This window comes from Amphiprion ocellaris, chromosome 17 (assembly GCF_022539595.1).
Source record: "Amphiprion ocellaris isolate individual 3 ecotype Okinawa chromosome 17, ASM2253959v1, whole genome shotgun sequence".
NCBI lineage: Eukaryota > Metazoa > Chordata > Actinopteri > Pomacentridae > Amphiprion > Amphiprion ocellaris.
In genome coordinates, this window is record NC_072782.1 from 28,570,474 (window position 1) to 28,587,890 (window position 17,417).

Consider the following 17,417-nt stretch of genomic DNA (forward strand, 5'->3'; position numbering starts at 1 on the left):
AGTGGTTCCTGCTGAATAAACGGCAGCGATGGGACTGAATGGAAGAGCTCCACTGAGGATGTGGCTGTGTGTTTGTGTTGACGTGACGTTACTGGGTGTGACTGAGGCGTGTTGGTCATGATGGTATTCAGCGTGCACCTGCTCATACACAGCTTACGTATGAAAGAATAGAACTAAACGCTGCAGCCGCTGAAGAGAACTGAACAGGCTGAAGCTGCTCAGGATGACCAGGTGCCTGATTAGAGTTAATCTGCAGCAGGTAGATAATATTAGAACAACGAGGCCTGGAGCTGCAGCTGCATTAACAGGATAATAAGCACTTAAAGGCAGCAGGTTCGACCTCCTCGCTGTGCTGTGGATTAAAATCACTGGTGGGTTATTAAATCTCAAATCTGCTGCACGGCCATCTCTCATTTACTTTTTAATTAGTTTTATATTGTAAACTATGAAGATCTGAAATGATATCTGTGAAATTTAACCTTGAAACATCGATAAAAGACAGAATATTTCCTAGTTACACTACTGTTCAAAAGTTTGGGGTCACTTAGAAACGTCCTTATTTTTGAAAGAAAAGATGTTTTTGTCAATGAAGATAACATTAAATGAATCAAAGAAATCAAGAAAAACTGGAGGGTCAGTGATGGATGATGATACTCCAAGTGAAACAGCAACGGATCCCCACAGTATGATGATGCCACCTCCATGCTTGACAGCAGCTACACCACTGTTCAAAAGTTTGGGGTCACTTAGAAAAGTCCTTATTTTTGAAAGAAAATCATTTTTTTCAGTGAAGATAACATTAAATGAATCATAAATCCAGTCTAGACATTGTTAATGTGGTAAATGACTATTCTAACTGGAAACAGCTGATTTTTAATGGAATATCTCCATAGAGGTACAGAGGAACATTTCCAGCAACCATCACTCCTGTGTTCTAATGCTACATTGTGTTAGCTAATGGTGTTGAAAGGCTAACTGATGATTAGAAAACTCTTGTGTAGTTCTGTTAGCACATGAATAAAGGTGGGAGTTTTCATGGAAAACATGAAATTTCCTGAGTGACCCCAAACTTTTAAAGGGTAGTGTATATCTTGAGAACTCTTTTGAAACTCCAGGACTCCATCTGGATTAGACTAATCTACAAATATTTTATTGTTTTTGTGGAAAATCAGTTGTAGAAGTTCAACAAAAATAACTTTTTCATTGAAAACTATTTTATATGTTTAGTTTTGTTTGGTTTTATTGTGACCTGCAGCTACATGTGGTTCAAAATATATCACTAGTTCAGTTCTACATTATCATTAAAATGAGCTCAAAAATGGCACTTTTCAGGACTTTTTTTCATATTTCAAGTCACCCTTATTCAGAGAGTATATTTATAAATTTCCACAATTTATGCTATAAAATTTTTGAGCAAATTGTAGATGGTAGTGCAGAAATTGTTCCAAATATGTGGTCAACTGGGATAAACGACACTGGAGTGAACTACAGGAATGCATCAAAGTGTTGGGTGAATTTTAATGTCATGTTTTCTAAATCTTTTATCTTTTTCCTTGTCTTATCTGATTTTTACCGCATCCTACATTTAGAACATTAATAGGAACACCTGACTTAACAACCTTTAAATGATATTGTAAATAAAATATGTCATATAAAAATCCTGACAGTAAGTTTGGGATAAACATGGCACCTTAAATGTCCCCGTTTAGTTGTGATTTTACCTCTAAATTTCTCGTGTTTTCATGTCATAAAATGCTCAATATCTCACCAAAAACTAAAACCAGATTCGAGGGTTGTAACTTTGCTTTACACACATCTACTTCATATATATAAAGTGTCAGAATCTACACACTTTGCACCTCTCCTACACATACGTACAGCTGTATATGGTAGTTAAACACTATTTTTCTTTCTTTAACTAGCTGCGCTTGTTTAAATACATGTGTTTGTTGAGAGCAAAGTCAAATTCCTTAAATACTTACAAATACACATAAAGCTGATTGTAATTCTTAAGTAAATAAAGTAGCTCCACCTGCAGCAGCTACAACATGCAGCTGACACACTGATAAGTCACGATTAATACTATAATAGCATCATACATAATAATGTATCGGTCAGAGGAACCAAAACAGAACTTTTACATTTAAACTTTAACTTCATTTTGACACTTACATACTTTTATTTCAGTATATTCTTCATGCAGGATTTTTACTTGTAGCAGAGTATTTTTACATCAATCTAACAGTACTTTTACTTGGATAAAGCATCTGGAAACTTCTATGAACAATGTTAGGGTAAAAATTATCTCAAAACCTGGACAAGATAAACTCAAACCGTCTTTATTTTTGTAAATTATATGATCGGATCCTTTAAATGTGGACCCAGACGAGATTATTGGTAGCTCCCAAATCACTCTCTGACATTGTTTTAGTTAAATTTATCTTTCTAAAATACACAAAATAGCTTATTTATGAAAACTACATGAGACATTGGTGCAATAAGTGCAACATTTAGTACAATAACGTGTGTTTTCATTACTATTATGTTATTTTCAGTTGCAATTACACTAGATTTGGTTGGATAGTCCTCTTTGTGAACACTTCCTGTGTATCTTTGACATAAAAAAATCATTAAATCATGAGGTTATGTTGCTACAAGAATATGATTGAACCTCTAATATGTAATTATGAGCAATTTGTTGAATAACACACACCTCAGCAGCAAATTACCTTCAAAGATCCTACAAAAAAAAAAAAAAAAAAAAAGAAAGAAAACAACTTGTTCGCTGCAGAGATTCAGCTCTGACCTAAATGTGAGACCTTTATGCTGCTGGATTATTTCAGTGAAAGGTCAGACTAGAACACACCTAATGAAAAACAAACCCTACAGCTGTAATCTGAAGTAGATTCAGGTCAGAAAACACACGTGTGATTGTGTAGGTGTTTGCAGATTCATCACATACGAGGTGGAATCAGTGTTCAGCTGGAGGCGACTATCAGCGATTTAATACGACGACACTGATACAAGTCTGTGTGTGGGAGGCTGCACATCATTTCTGCCAAATGTGAAAATGTGTTTACACTGACAGGAATGGAATAGTTGCCCTTTACAGCCCGACTGTGTGTGTTTCAGGATTATCCGACTGATAAGAAAAAGGGATGGGACACGTTCACCAAACCTGTCTGCTGCAGCAAACCCCGTCTTAATGATTGTTTATCCCGTCTAGGAATGAATCACCCGACACATAATGACAGAAATGCACCAACTGTATATGTAAGGCGACACCAGCAGGGCGGAGATCGAAACTTATCAGCAAATCTACACCTTCCACACACATGTTCAAAATTGAACATTTTCTAACTTCTTTCATCCTATTTGACATTAAGCTGAATATATTTGGGTTCGTGAATTAAGACATTTGAGGACGTCATCTTGAGTGTTAAAAAACACATTTTCCCCCATTTTCTTATACTTTATAGACCAAACAACTAATCAGTTAATCAAGAAAATAACCGCAGATTATCAAACAGTGACAAGAGCCGTCATTTGCAGCTGTAGCCACCAATTTTTCAAACACAAAATTTCCTGCTTGGTCGGTATTTTATTCACAAATCCTAAAATGAGCATGTTTAAAAGGGAAACTGAATGTTTGTTATGTGGCTGTGGAATAAAACGTCTGATCAGTGCTGCTACAGGCCTCAAAAATAAGCAAAAAAAGATCCACACAAGCAAAATGAAAACATGTTTGTGGAGCTGATCTGACCTCGGCTTCACTCTGAGCTCTTCAACATCACAGAGTTCAGCTGTTTGGATCTCCACCCACAAAAACACTGATCTGGGTTTGCTGATTACAGAAGGCGCTCACCGTTTGAACATCTTCATTAAACCGTGTTGGGCGTTCAGAGAGTCGTGACGGCGACTTATCCACCGATTACAGAATCTACAGCATCAACACTGACGTCAAAATGTGTGTGTCAGGGAGAGTGTGTGTCCTTATCCTGAAATCCTAATGACGGGATTGAATGGCCGCGGCTCGTGTTGCCCTGGCGACCGGCGCCATGGATATGCAACAGTGGGGAAACGGGAGAGTGGAGGTGGAAGGCAGAGAACATGGCTGCGAGACGGACAGCGCTGTGGAAGACGGGAACACAGAAATATCATCTGCACAAGGCCGAGGACGAATTAGCAGCGTTCAGGTGCATCACAAACAGCCTCAGTTTGTGGGGAGAACATTTGAATGAAATTTACATCATCAGCCACCGAAAGCTGCAAATGCAGATTTTGCATTTTGAGGGATGCGTTCAGGACAGCTAGGTGGGCCTTTAACAAACATTTCACCTTCCAGTTAGCAGCAAACCAATCCGGTTATGATGCACATTCACAGTGCAGATAAAAAACAAAAGCCGAGGCCTCCACCTTCTCCTCTGAGTCGCCCACTCGCTTTCTTTTTGTAACTTTCCAAAAAGCCTCGTCTGTTAGCGTCCTGCACGCACTCCACAGACGCACACATAAACACACACTGAATTAAACATGACGATGATAGCGGGGCTTTGCTGGCTGAATTCTAATTACACCGACTTTGCAGCGCTGCCTGAGGTCTGTGTGGAGAAGCTGCCAGCAAAGGTGTCTATGCAGAAGCACAAATTAGTTTTAGAGAGGATATAAGTGTTGGTGTCCACATCCTGCAGCCAAAAAAGAAGAAAAAAAAGAAGAGCTTCTTAAGAGGAAACCGCATTTGCAGCGCCTGTGATATCACTATAAAAAACAGAAGCAACACCTGACAAACCGCAGACTAAAGAGTCATTCTGATGTTTTCTTTTAAAGATTGTGGGAATCCAGAGCGGCTTCATGTGAACAGAGGAGTCCTGTCCTGCACTGCAAAAGTTCCCGTTTCTCACTTGACAAGATAACAGCTCACAGCCGACTTGTGGTTGACAACAAAAAGCTTTTATGCAGTAATTAGATATTTGGGATGTGGGGGAAAGAGCACTAAGTGATGCATCAGCACCACAGGAAGTTGGGTAACAGACAAAGAAAGATGGATTCAGGCCTTGAATGTTCTGTTTTCTGTCCTACTGTAGCTGAATGTTCCTTTCAAGGCAGAACATCTGTGTTTTATTAAATCTAGACGCCTAAAACATTCATCAAGAGCAGTGTTTCAACTAGAAAATGCTAAAAATAAAAGCAGCTTTAAAGTTGCATCACTTTCATATCGTAAAAAAACAAATTTCTAGACTCCAAAAACTGAATTTAAAGCTCCACCAGCTGAAATTTTATATTAATAAATAAAAATCACCATTTGTAACATGAGACAAAAACCTGCAGAGAATTATCACCCAACATTGAAGTTTAGCTTTCTGTTATTTTAGCCTCTTTCAGCTGTTTTGGTTTAATATCAGCAGTTAGCAGCTAGCAGTTAGCGGCGAAACAGCCATATATAGAGGGCAAAACAGAGGGCAAAATGAGAATAAATACTGTAACATTTATTAGGAATCCAAAAAGAAAATTCCACAATATGTTGCTCAAAATGTAGAAATAAACAACTTTTTGCTAACACGTTTGCCAAAAATCTACTAATGCAGCTTTAATATGCTAAATCATTCAGTGAACTGTGTCCAAAGTAGCCTGCAACTCTAATGCTAGCAGTTAGCAGCTAGCCTTTAATGGCCAAACAGCTAAATGTATTTCTTTCCAGGGGTTACCATGAAGCCAAAAAAAAAAAGCTAAAAGGGGAATAAACACTGTCACAAACTAGCATTTATCAGGAATCAGAAAAGATAATTCCACATTATGTTGCTTCTTGATGTGTAAATAAGCAATTTTTTGCTAACAAGATAGTCAAAACTGTTAAAAAAAAAAAAACCCAAAAAAACAATATGTTGAGTTTTGTGTTCAACGTTGGCCAAAAAAATCCAGTAATGCAGCTTTAAAATGCAAAATCATACAATGAACTGTATCCAAAACTAAATTCCGGGACCATACAACATGTTAAAGAGCAACTTATTGCCCCGTTTCAGTCTAAACAGAGCCACTTTACTTCTTGTCAACATTAGAATCTTGATCTCTTTTGCAGATTTGAACTCTAGACTTAACCTTGAATGATTTTCCTGTGTCGAATCGACACAGAACCAAGCAAGTATTTATACTTGTGCACTGGTGTTTCTGCATCGCTCTGCAGTTAAACCACCAAACCCTAGTTAGCAATGAGGTTTCTGTTCATTATGTTGTGTCTTTGCGTACTTCCAACAATAGCAGCTGAAACAGAGTTGAACAACAATTACAGCTGGTGATACAGTAGATGTTGAAACCAGCAGAGTCTCTACACGCACTAATAGAGCTGTAAAAATGATCAAATGACATACGACAGCGTTGTCACAATAAAGGCCTTTGTGTTGGCATTATGAGCAGACCAGATACAGTTACAATTAGGGAAGTGAGCACTTATGAATGCACAAAGACAATAGGTGCTACCTTTTGGCAAATATATTGATTTTGCCAAGCGGACTAATCACAGTGGTTGCAGTCGAAGTCTCCGTGATGTGAGATTACATCTCCAGAAAGATCCTCATGATGCTAAAGGATTGTGTATGAAGTCATGTAGATTTAATAAAGTATAAATCAAGCTTCAGACTCCAGATATAAAGGTGTTTTGAAGGTATTTCCTTCACATAAAAACCTTCCAAAGAGAATTTAGCCAGCAGAAAAATGACAAGAACTGAAGAATCAATGTTTTTTAACCAGTGTTGGTTATTTGTGTTCCATTTGTACAAGCAAAATAGACATTTTTGGTTGTCAAATGCACAGAAATAACAGGAAAATGCATACGTATCTGTCAAATAAGGTAAAACAGTCTCAAATTTAGCCTCAAATGGAGCACAAGGCTACAAACAAACTGATATTTTCTGTAAACAATCGGGCAGAATTAGTCAATTTATCTCAGAAAAAGGCGTTGACATTGCAATAAACTTATCAATCAGACTCAGTTACTATAAATAAAAGTACAATTCGGTGACTGTAGATACAGTTGACTCAGTTGATTCTCCCAGTACTTCACCTCAGCCTCAATAAAGATAAACAAAACTCAGGATAGCAGGCTTTTATTTTGATAGGACTCATTTTTTTAAAGAGCGACGGGGGTGGGGTGGTAAGTTTTCAGGAAGTGCAAGGGAGGAGAGATGGGGAATGTCTGCCGGGTGGTAAATAATTAAACACAATGGACTTTCACACCTGTAGTGCAGGCGCACAATGTAAATGTAGGAGTGTGCCCTTTCATTGGCCTTCCTGTGTTACAGCGAGCCTTTAACCGGTTCAGTTTGGGTATTTTTAACCTCCTGCATGCATCGCACTCAACCACAAGGAAAGAAACTGTGGGTTTCTCTGAAGCCAGATAAAGGAAACATACTTCAAACTCACGCACTGAGGAATGTTCTCAGTGCTGTGACTTTGTAAAGTGGTTTAACCGAGTTCGGTATATTCATTTCGTACGTGTTAACTGCAAAACATGTCATTATGGCTTATTTTTCTTACTTTAGCTGCACTGCATCAAGACATACACAAAGTTTGGGGTCACTCAAAAATGTCCTTATTTTTGAAAGAAAAGCATTTTTGTCAATGAAGGTAACAATAAATTAATCAAAGAAATCAAGAAAAACTGGAGGGTCAGTGATGGATGATGATACTCCAAGTGAAACACCAAAGGATCCTCACAGTATGATAATGCCACCTCCATGCATGACCATAGCTACACTACCATTCAAAAGTTTGGGGTCACTTAGAAATGTCCTTATTTTTGAAAGAAATGCATTTTTTTTCAATGAAGATAACATTAAATGAATCATAAATCCAGTCTAGACGTTGTTAATGTGGTAAATGACTATTGTAGCTGGAAACAGCTGATTTTTAATGGAATATCTCCATAGAGGTACAGAGGAACATTTCCAGCAACCATCACTCCTGTGTTCTAATGCTACATTGTGTTAAGTAATGGTGTTGAAAGACTAATTGATGATTAGAAAACCCTTGTGCAATTATGTTAGAACATGAACAAAAGTGTGAGTTTTCATGGAAAACATGGAATTATCTGGGTGACCCCAAACTTTTCAATGGTAGTGTATGTGAGTATATTTTAGGGTTTGGCTAGTTTGGTTAATTTGTCTCAGAAAACAACAAAAAAAGCTACATTATGGTGCCTTTTAGTGCTGCTTTAACACTTGTTCACATTGAATTCTCATTAATAAACCAGGAGGTGTAAATATGAAGTCACATTCTGGTGATGTCAGTCTGCATCACTGGGGCTACGTGGCCTCAAAGTGGAAACTCAAAGTGACTTTACTCGTCCTTTTTCACGATTATTTATCTGCCTTGGTGTCATAAAGTCTGAGTTATTAGTCAAGATTAGAACTTGCTTACTTCCTGATGTGTCGGGGAAAGTCCTCTGCTCCAGTGTGCTGATGCTTGCATCTATTATCATGTTTTAAAAAATGATTTTGCGTGACGATATACAGCATCTATGTAGATCAGATGAGACAAAGGGTGCTAAACTTTTAGGTCCAACATGCGTCCATGACTGCACATTTTCTAGGGGGGTAATCAGACTATTTCAATAATATTTCACAATCCGTGTCAGACTTTCTGGCTATAAATCCACCAGGAAAGCGTGCGGCTACTCAGGTAGATGAACTAATTTCTCTTCTTGATTGCCTCGTTGTAACTATAATCACAGGTTTGTGGATAGAGGACCTAAATTTGCAGCTAGATGAGGAGTTAAAGTTGTCCATTATACTAAAGAAAAATAAGCTAAGACTGATGCTGATGAGAACAACATGTGTACTGGGTGTAAAGAATCAAATAGACTCAGTTCTTAAACCTGCCAATGACGCTATAATTGTATTTAAAACTCTCTCTGAGGTTTTTCTCATTTGAAATGTGGTTGCTGAACAAGCGAACCTTCCAAATATATAAACTAACTGCTATTTCCTTTGCATCTCTGACTGCAAGACGGCTACTTCCTCGTATATGGAAAGATGAAACTCTGCCCACACATACTAACTGGATTAGAGATGTAATGCAGTTTTTGCAGCGAGACAAAGTTCCATCCTGTCTGATGGGATCTACTGATGAATTCTCTATATAAGACCTGACAGAGGTTCATCTCACATGTCAAGAACTGCAAGGTGGACATAAGGCTGTAGCTCAAATGTAGCTTAACTGACATGTTGCATCAGTTACGGCAAACTTTCCAAAGGCGCTTCGCAGTATTTCTCATTCATATGAACTCATTCAACTCACATGTGGAGGAATCGAACCACCAACCTTATGACTGCTGGACAACGAGCTTTATGTGGCTGCACACATGAATCCATACAATCCAGAACAATCTAGGCTTACAGTTGGACCATTTTTCCAGTACATTTTTGCTTTATATTTAGATTTTTCTGCCAGATTACAAAGCAAAACTGTATCACCTAAGCCACTGAGGTCTGCAGCATACAAATATCAATCAAAAATAACGTTAGCTGAGCTGTTTTCAAGAAATTTGTGGGAAAAAACACACCAGAATTTGCAAATATAGCCCTCCTACAGCTCTCTTGTCTCTATCCCATTCACAACACATAAGAAAGACACACTTCTAATGTACAGAAATAGTCAAGTCAAGCTTTAACATTAACTTCTGGCGCTCTCCTGAATGACAGTCATCCACTCAGCCACCATATTCTACTGTCAGTCTGGACTTTATTGCTCTTTGTTCTCTCACCTGATCTGAGCTAAAAGACCTCAGATTGGCCAAAGTCTCTTGGTGCAGACTTCCAAGTACAATAATACAATAAAACCTGGTCTTTTTTTTTATAACTTTTCAAATGCAATACCAGAAATGTAGCACTGTTACTCTGTACATAGTCTTATTATATGACTTTCTTATCCTAATTGTACTTCTGTCTATGTTTAATTTGTATCTAGCGACTGTGACATGTGAATTTCACCTGTTACGGATCAATAAAGTTTATCTTATCTTAAATTCGAAAGCCAGCAGAAGTCGAGTTTCCTCTCTGATCTCTTCAATTACAATATTCTAAAAGTTTCTTATGGTATTTTTGAATAAAAATGCCAAAAAATATCTGCCTACTCCAGCTTTAAATGTGAAAGTACCTCTTGGAGGTTGGGAATCACTTGGTTTTGGAAGCCAATTCCAATGCTCTGCTAGTAAATTCAGTGGTAGTTGAGCCTTTTTATTAACGTTGAAACCTTCCATCTACTGTGAAAGGGCACTAGAACCCGTTTGGAACCACACTGAGGTGGTTTTAGTCCAGTTTAGTCGGCTCAAGCTGCATCCATCCAATCAGGACTCATTCTGAACTAATAGAAAATAAACTGAAAACCTACTTTAACTTCTACTACAATAACGACTCATTCATCTGCATAATTATCCCTTTCAGGAACAAACACGCACACGAGCCTCTTCACCAAACCGAATAATCATCGGCTTGACAGAACGCTCGTAATTGCAGCTAAACGTGCTGCGACAATTTAAATATTAGCAATCTGAGCGGAATACAGAAACCCTGAGCGGTGGAAAAGAAGGCGGAGTGAAAGCTCTCGCTCTGGATGCTGTGCTGACAAACACTCGGGTCCCTTTTCCCATAATAACCAGTCACAGGGAGCAGCAATAACAAACCACTCCGCCCCACTCCCGTGCGTCTCGTTGCCATCTCAGCTCCACAAAGATGCAGCGTCGACCACAAGGGAAGCAACAAAAATCCACCAATTTTGCCCGCACTCAATCAGGACAGCCCAAACCAATCAAATCACAGATGGAAAGTGAGTCAATCCTGGCCGACGTCTCGCTAAAAAGTCGATTTTATGCAAATGTGGGGGAAGCGATGTGGTACGAGAAGCTGCACTTGACCTACATAGCTCCTCCACGGTTCCTTTCCCCAATAGAGAGGAGATCACAGGAAGCTGGGAGCAAAGGGACCGGCCTTATTAACCAGCAGGAATAAAGCAGCGCTGTGGGTAGAAGGGAACAAAACAAAGAGCAGAGTGGAATCAGGCTACAGGGGCTCCGACAACATTGTGTTACTCTGGAGGGTTCACAGATCAGATCATGCAACCATAGGGCGAAAACGTTTCTGGAAAATCTAGAGGAAGTTCTCAGCTCCTGACGTGCACATGGAACATTCTTCTTCAGCTCATAAAAAATGGTTTGTTGGAAAAAGAGAAGAAAAAAAAAAACCCCTCAATCCCAGACCAGAACGCTGAGCTGAGGCCTTCTCGGAGGCTGCTCTCTAACAGAAGCGGCACTGAACACAAAAATTCCACACAAATTATACAGGCCGGGCCAAGCCTCGATGCTTTGTAATTGCCAGAGCAGCCCTGCCCAGAAAAAGAAAAGAAAAAATCTGGGCCTTGATGATGACCAAGAACAGAAAGTGTTTTTGGTTTTGTGAGTGACGAGGACAAAAGACAGGATGTGTTCTTGTGTCACGGTCGGTGGCGTCAAACACGCACGGACTAATCTGCAGCCCGATAATGTGTCGTTACGAAGCCAAAGCCACAGAACTTTATTTTAAATTCTAGTCAGAGTCCCAGAGTTTCCAGAAATACGGCACTGAACTGCAGGGAGTTGTAGAGAAGAAACATATGAAATTAAAGTCTAGCATTGTGGGTGTAACGGTTTCACTTTGACTCACCAGAGATGGAAAAACTAAAATACAGCTGCCAGTATATTTGCAACGCTAGTTCCTAATACCTTAATGCAAAAAACAAGAACATGTTTCTCTCCAGATGGTTTTTTTCTCTTTAGAAGTAAAGCCAAAGTTCTAAATTCTTACATGTTTTGTAAAAACAAGATGCCATGCTAGAAATTTGGAACTGAAAAGACAAAAAATAATCCTGTCGCAATTAGTATACAATCACAATTATTTTGCAAAATTATTTCTGCAGACTGGTTTCTGTTGGAGTTCATAAAATAGCTGGATGAAACTAACAGAAATGTCATTTTAAATAATAAGAAACCCACGGCTTTCAACAGGGTCTTTGCATCATTCGGTGCTTGGACCCCGATTACTATTTCTGTGTTGTTTTCAACCGCTTGCACCACCTTTTTCTGGTTTATCAGCACCAACTGTTTATCTTGGGATGCTTTTAATTTGAAAAACTGCGTGTTAATGAGCATCTGTTGACACTGAAGTCTTGGATTTAGCTGCAGACAAATCCCAACTCTAAAAAAGCAGAAATAAGTAAATTGAAAAGGGCGATTTAGTGGATTTGCAGCAAAAATGTGACATTCAAAGATGCTAAAACCACTAAACTAATAGAAGCATATAATGATCAGAAAAAGACAGTTAAACTGTTATTTGTGATTATTTGTATGACACCAGGCCTACACATGATGCTTTAGTTTGGTCCTGCTCAGTCCAAAGTTGTGCAAAGGAGAAGTTTAAGGGCAAGATTGCTTTAATATTAGTGTTTTGTAGGGTTTTTGAAGGTTTACAGTTTCGTGTTTCCTCACTTGTGTGGGAGAAATGAGACTAACTTCAATGGGACTGCAACATAACCCTCGATAAGGCTGGGTTTACTGGGAGAGCAGCGGATTACAGCACACCAGGTCAAGGAAACAGGACTGCAGGCCAACATCTGAGTGGCTGTAGCGCCGGCCCAGATTGAAGAGCTGCCAAACGGCTCAAAACATCCAGAATTAGAGGCGATGTGGTGCTTTGTGGATCAGAAAAGTTACGATTCTGATGTAACTCAGTGCCTCCTTGCACTGCGTTTTGCTTCGTGTGCAGCTGGACGCTACTGCACACCCTAAAAAACAGAACCAAGACGTCAATAAAAAGCTGTTTCCTCTCCACTCGTGGTAAAAACCAGAGCAACACAAACCGCCAACGTGCTGAACATAATGCTTGGCACGCAGGCCGATGCAGCACGGAATCTGAAAGCAGCCCGCAGCACCTCGCAGAATTAATTAGAAACATTCTCCGATATTTAATTAATCCCTAATACACATGAAACACGAGCAACATGCAGCAGGACCCTCAGCAGCAGGCGCCAGATATGCGATTGTGATTATAAAAAACGCCCAAAACACAAACCCTGCTATCATTTAATTAGGATTTCGCATCACGCCTGGGAATATCTCACAAACTGAAATGAAGAAAAGAAACAATAAATGCATCCCTGACAGACCGGGACAGGTCAGAGCCGAATCCAACTGAGCCAAATCCTCGAGAACCGAATACAGCCTTGATGAGATTGTTCAGTAAATAGGCTTGGAGGGTCATCTAACTCAGTAATGCGCTCTGTGACAAATAACGTGCTGTTGCAGGACGGACGGCAAGCCAGAGGAAAAAAAAAAAGAATCGGCGCATGTTGTTCCAAGTGGCTGTGTAAACACACGCTTTTAATCCACTTAGGCACTGAGGCCTGCAGCAGGTCAAGTGATGGGACGAGGGGGGGATTTAGAGGAGCAGACACACTCGCTGACAACAACACAGGAAAATAAGGATTAACGGGAAAACCAGCCTCGAAAACCAGGTGATGGCAGCGTGCACGGACTTGGATAAAGAACAGTTAAACGACTGCGATGCAAAGAAAAACACAAACAGAGCTGCTCTTGTGTGACGCTTCGCTGCTAAATTTAGATCAGAGGAAACTTGGATGATCAGCCTGGGGGGGATTTTGCACGTTATGCATTCAGGAAACAATAAAATGAGCACTTTAGGATGATCTAGGAATCAGGGCTGACAGTGGCGGCTCTACACAGGGGCCTACAGGGGCCAGTGCTCCTGTCCAAATGTCGCTGGCCCCTGTGTTGATCATAGAATCCGGACGGGTCAAGGCCTTGGATCTCAACGTATTTGAGGACCAGTTTGCCAGACAGCATCACTCTGGTATTCTGCTGTTATAGTCCTACGATTTTGACTGTCAGGAAACCAAACCACTTTTGTTACATGTGACTGATTTCAAATATTTCTGATGTTCCACATTTCAGCACCGGCCCTGATAACCTCACTGTTTCAGCTGATGCATTTCTTGTAAAAAAAAAAAAAAAAACAGACCGCTTGTTTGATTTTAATATAAAGTAAAATAAAAGCCTTTAGTGCTTAAATATCATTGTTGTCTTTTTTTTTAATGTGCCATTGTGATTAAACACTGGCCCCACTGTGGCCCCCCAGTAAAATTTGTCTAGAACCGCCACTGAGGGCTGAAGCAGAAAAAAGCAACAAATGCTCCAGATGTTTGACATTTTTGGAGGATTAATGTACTTTTCTCTGTGTGGCCCCCTGCCACAAGGTCTGGCTGAGTGTTTGCTCACCTTCTTCCCCATGGAACCCGTCTTGGTGAGGCAGGACTTCTCCAGGGAGAGGTACCCTCCAATCACCTCGATCTCCTCCACAGCAGGGTAGCGTTTCTTCAGCAGGGTGCCCAGCTGGGCGTAGGGAGCCTGGGGAGGCGTGGAGCCCGGCGTGGCCTCACTAGGAGCTTCCTGCTGGGGTTCCGGGGAGCTTGGCTGGGCGTCGGGCTCCACCTTACGTTTAGGCACCACAGTGAAGGTGTTCCCCTTCCTCCGCTGCACCATGGGGCTGGGGACGGGGACTCTCTGCGGGGGCTCCACCTCAATGTCGTCTATGTTGGTCACTGGGAGCTGATCGGCGGGTGGTTGATCCGGATTTGGGGAAGGCGTCGAAGGAGCAGAAGATGGGGCAACAGAGCGTGACGAGACAGGAGAGGTAGGGGGTGAGGATGGGAGAGCTGGAGAGGATGGGGGTGAGGTCAGGGCAGGTGGAGAGATGGGAGCTCTGGATGGAGATGAAGGTCCAGGGGTCAGAGTTGGACTTGTGGCAACAGTAGGTGATGGTTCAGGCTTGGATGGCCTCACTACCCTCTCCACCTCCTTCTCCTCTTTTCTCTTCTGAGGGGTGAGGATGTGGGTGTGGGAGCTTGGCACTCCTGGTGTGGACACCTCCACCGCCCTGTGGGAGGGGGAAGACTTGACCGGGCCTGATGGTACTGGGCTGCCGGCTGCAGACAAGGTGGTGGCGAGGCGACGCTTGGGGATGACCGTGAAGGAGTTCTTGGACTGTAGGCGCAGGTTCGCCAGGGCCCGGGCCTGGGCATCCCCGTCTGGGATCCGGTCCAGGTCCGGCTTCGGGGAGGGACGGATCTCGAACTCGGATGAGGAACGGGTGGCCTTGGATGAGATGGGACTCGAGGGGGACTCGGCACGGGCACGACGGGTCTCCGGAGAGCATGGCACCTTGGGTTTGGGGGTCACCTCGGCGGCCTCCCAGTCTCTCTCCCTGGTGGGTTTGCTTGGACCCCGGTCTGGTTCGTCTCTGGGGGCGGCACCGTGGTGGACCCCAGTTTCCTGGAGCCGCTGGCGGAAGGAAGACACAGACTGTGGGGGCCCGGCAGGGCGCTGGGGGCTGCCCGGCTCGGATGTAGCAGGCTGTGGCTTTGGTTTGGAAGACCAGGGGCTCTGGAAGACCGGCGAGGAGGGCTGGCTGCTAACTGGGCTGCTGACCGACGGGCCCGGCCTGGGCTTTGGCACCGGTTCTGGCTGTGGCTTGGGCCAGAGTCTTGGCCTGCTGCTGGCACTGCAATCCAGCTCCAGCAGGTTCTCTGTGCTGTGGGACTTCTTCTGCAGCTTCCCGTAGTTGCTGTCAAACTTCTGCAGGATGCGGCTGACCCTGCCCTGACCCTCACCGCTGTCACAGGGGCCCTCATGGTCCGGGCGGCCCAGGGTGCTCAGGTTCTCCTCACTCTTGCTTAACGTGGTGTCATAAATGACCACCTCCTTGGCTCTTATCTCGGTAACAGCACTCCCTCTGCGGTCCAGAAGGTCGTTCAAAGAGCTGTAACTACTCACACCGTTCTGCTGCCACTTGGAGCCGCTTTTACCGCCTGCTGCCTCCGTGAAGTAATCCGGGTCCGACTCTATGATGATGATGTTCTCGGCTCGGATAGTCCGTATGCCGGGGACGCTGCCGTACAGCTCCAGGATGTGCTGCACCGGCCGGGCTGCGTTCTCTCGGTCCTGCTGCCTCCTCCGCTCCTTCTCCAGCTTGATGAACGGGTTCTCCTCCAGCGGCCCCAGGCTCTCCTGCAGCACCAGGCTCTCGTGTCGGTCCTCCTCCCTCGGTGTCGTCCTCTCTGCTCTCGGCTCTTTGTTGTTGGCGAAGTGTTGGCTGGCCGGGGTGATGGTGTAGTTCCGCCCAGACCCACCACCGGTCGCCCCGCTGTCTCTTTTGGGTCCACCAGCGGCACCGCCACCGCCTCCACTACCGCCGCTGCCGTTTACATTCCCCGCTGCCTCGCCGTTTATCCGCTGCGGGCCGCCGGGGCTAGCCTCCGCGGCACCGGCTCCCCCAGACCCGCCGCCCTTCGCCTTCCTCCTCTCCAGGATTTCTCGCTTCCAGGCCGGCATCCTCGGACTCTCTTGCCCGGCCTCTTGGCGGAGGACGCGCACCTCTCCCCCGCCGGACATGGCGGAGGGTCGCTCGGAAGGGGGGAGGAGAGGAGAGAGGCAGGCTCCGAGGCGGTCCGGGGCGGCTGTAAAAGCAGTATCCGGCTCTGACTGCACCGATCACCGCGCACACATCCTCCCGACCGACCGTCTGTTTTTTCTCTCCTCTCGCCGCTGCTTCTCTCCGTCTGGCTGCCTTTTCTCCCCACAGACTCTGAACGCGGCCCCGCCCCTCCGCAGCGGCTCCGGCTGTCCCACCTGCGTCCTGATTGGGCGATTATTTTGTCGGACACGCCCCCTCCACGCCTATTTCTATTGTTGACTTGGCAGGAGAGGCCTGTCAATCAAAAATGCTGCGTTCAGGCTCAACCTACTTTCTTTGATGACATTTAATCAGCGAATCAATCTTAGATTCGGTGATTAAACATAGATTTGCTGTTAATTTTGTTTGTTTTTATGCTGGTATATTTTATGTTAAGTACAAAGAAGCTCCGATAAATTAATTTCAACAATAAATTAAAGAAAAAACGTGCAAATCTAGGTTCTTTTAAGACATCAAATGCGTCCAAAGCACTATTATTACTAAAATCCCATAAAAACCAACATTTATCTTTGTTGTTTCTATATAATCTGCTGAATTGTGATTTTATTGCACTTTATAAGAATTTTAACTACCCACAGTCTCCCAATAGTGCCCCAAATGTACCTATTTTTGTTGTGTTTGCACAATTTTCCCCAATAAACCCGATACATATATGTATGTATGTATGTATGTATGTATGTATGTATGTGTGTGTATATATATGTATATATATATATATATATATATATATATATATATATATATATATATATATATATATATATATATATATATATATATATATATATATATGTATATATATATATATATATATATATATATATATATATATATATCTGGTGGAGGGTG

General features: G+C 42.5%; 1 protein-coding gene across 1 annotated transcript in view; it reads right to left on the minus strand.

Annotated features, from left to right (window-relative positions):
* The window catches only part of tprn (taperin), a 28,047-nt gene extending 11,368 nt beyond the window's left edge, over window positions 1-16,679 (minus strand). Inside the window, exon 1 of the mRNA XM_023289623.3 lies at window positions 14,315-16,679. Within this exon, the coding sequence (XP_023145391.2) occupies window positions 14,315-16,486 (2,172 nt within the window). The 5' untranslated portion in view covers window positions 16,487-16,679. The remainder of the gene's footprint in view (window positions 1-14,314) is intronic.
* Between the last annotated feature and the right edge of the window lie 738 nt (window positions 16,680-17,417).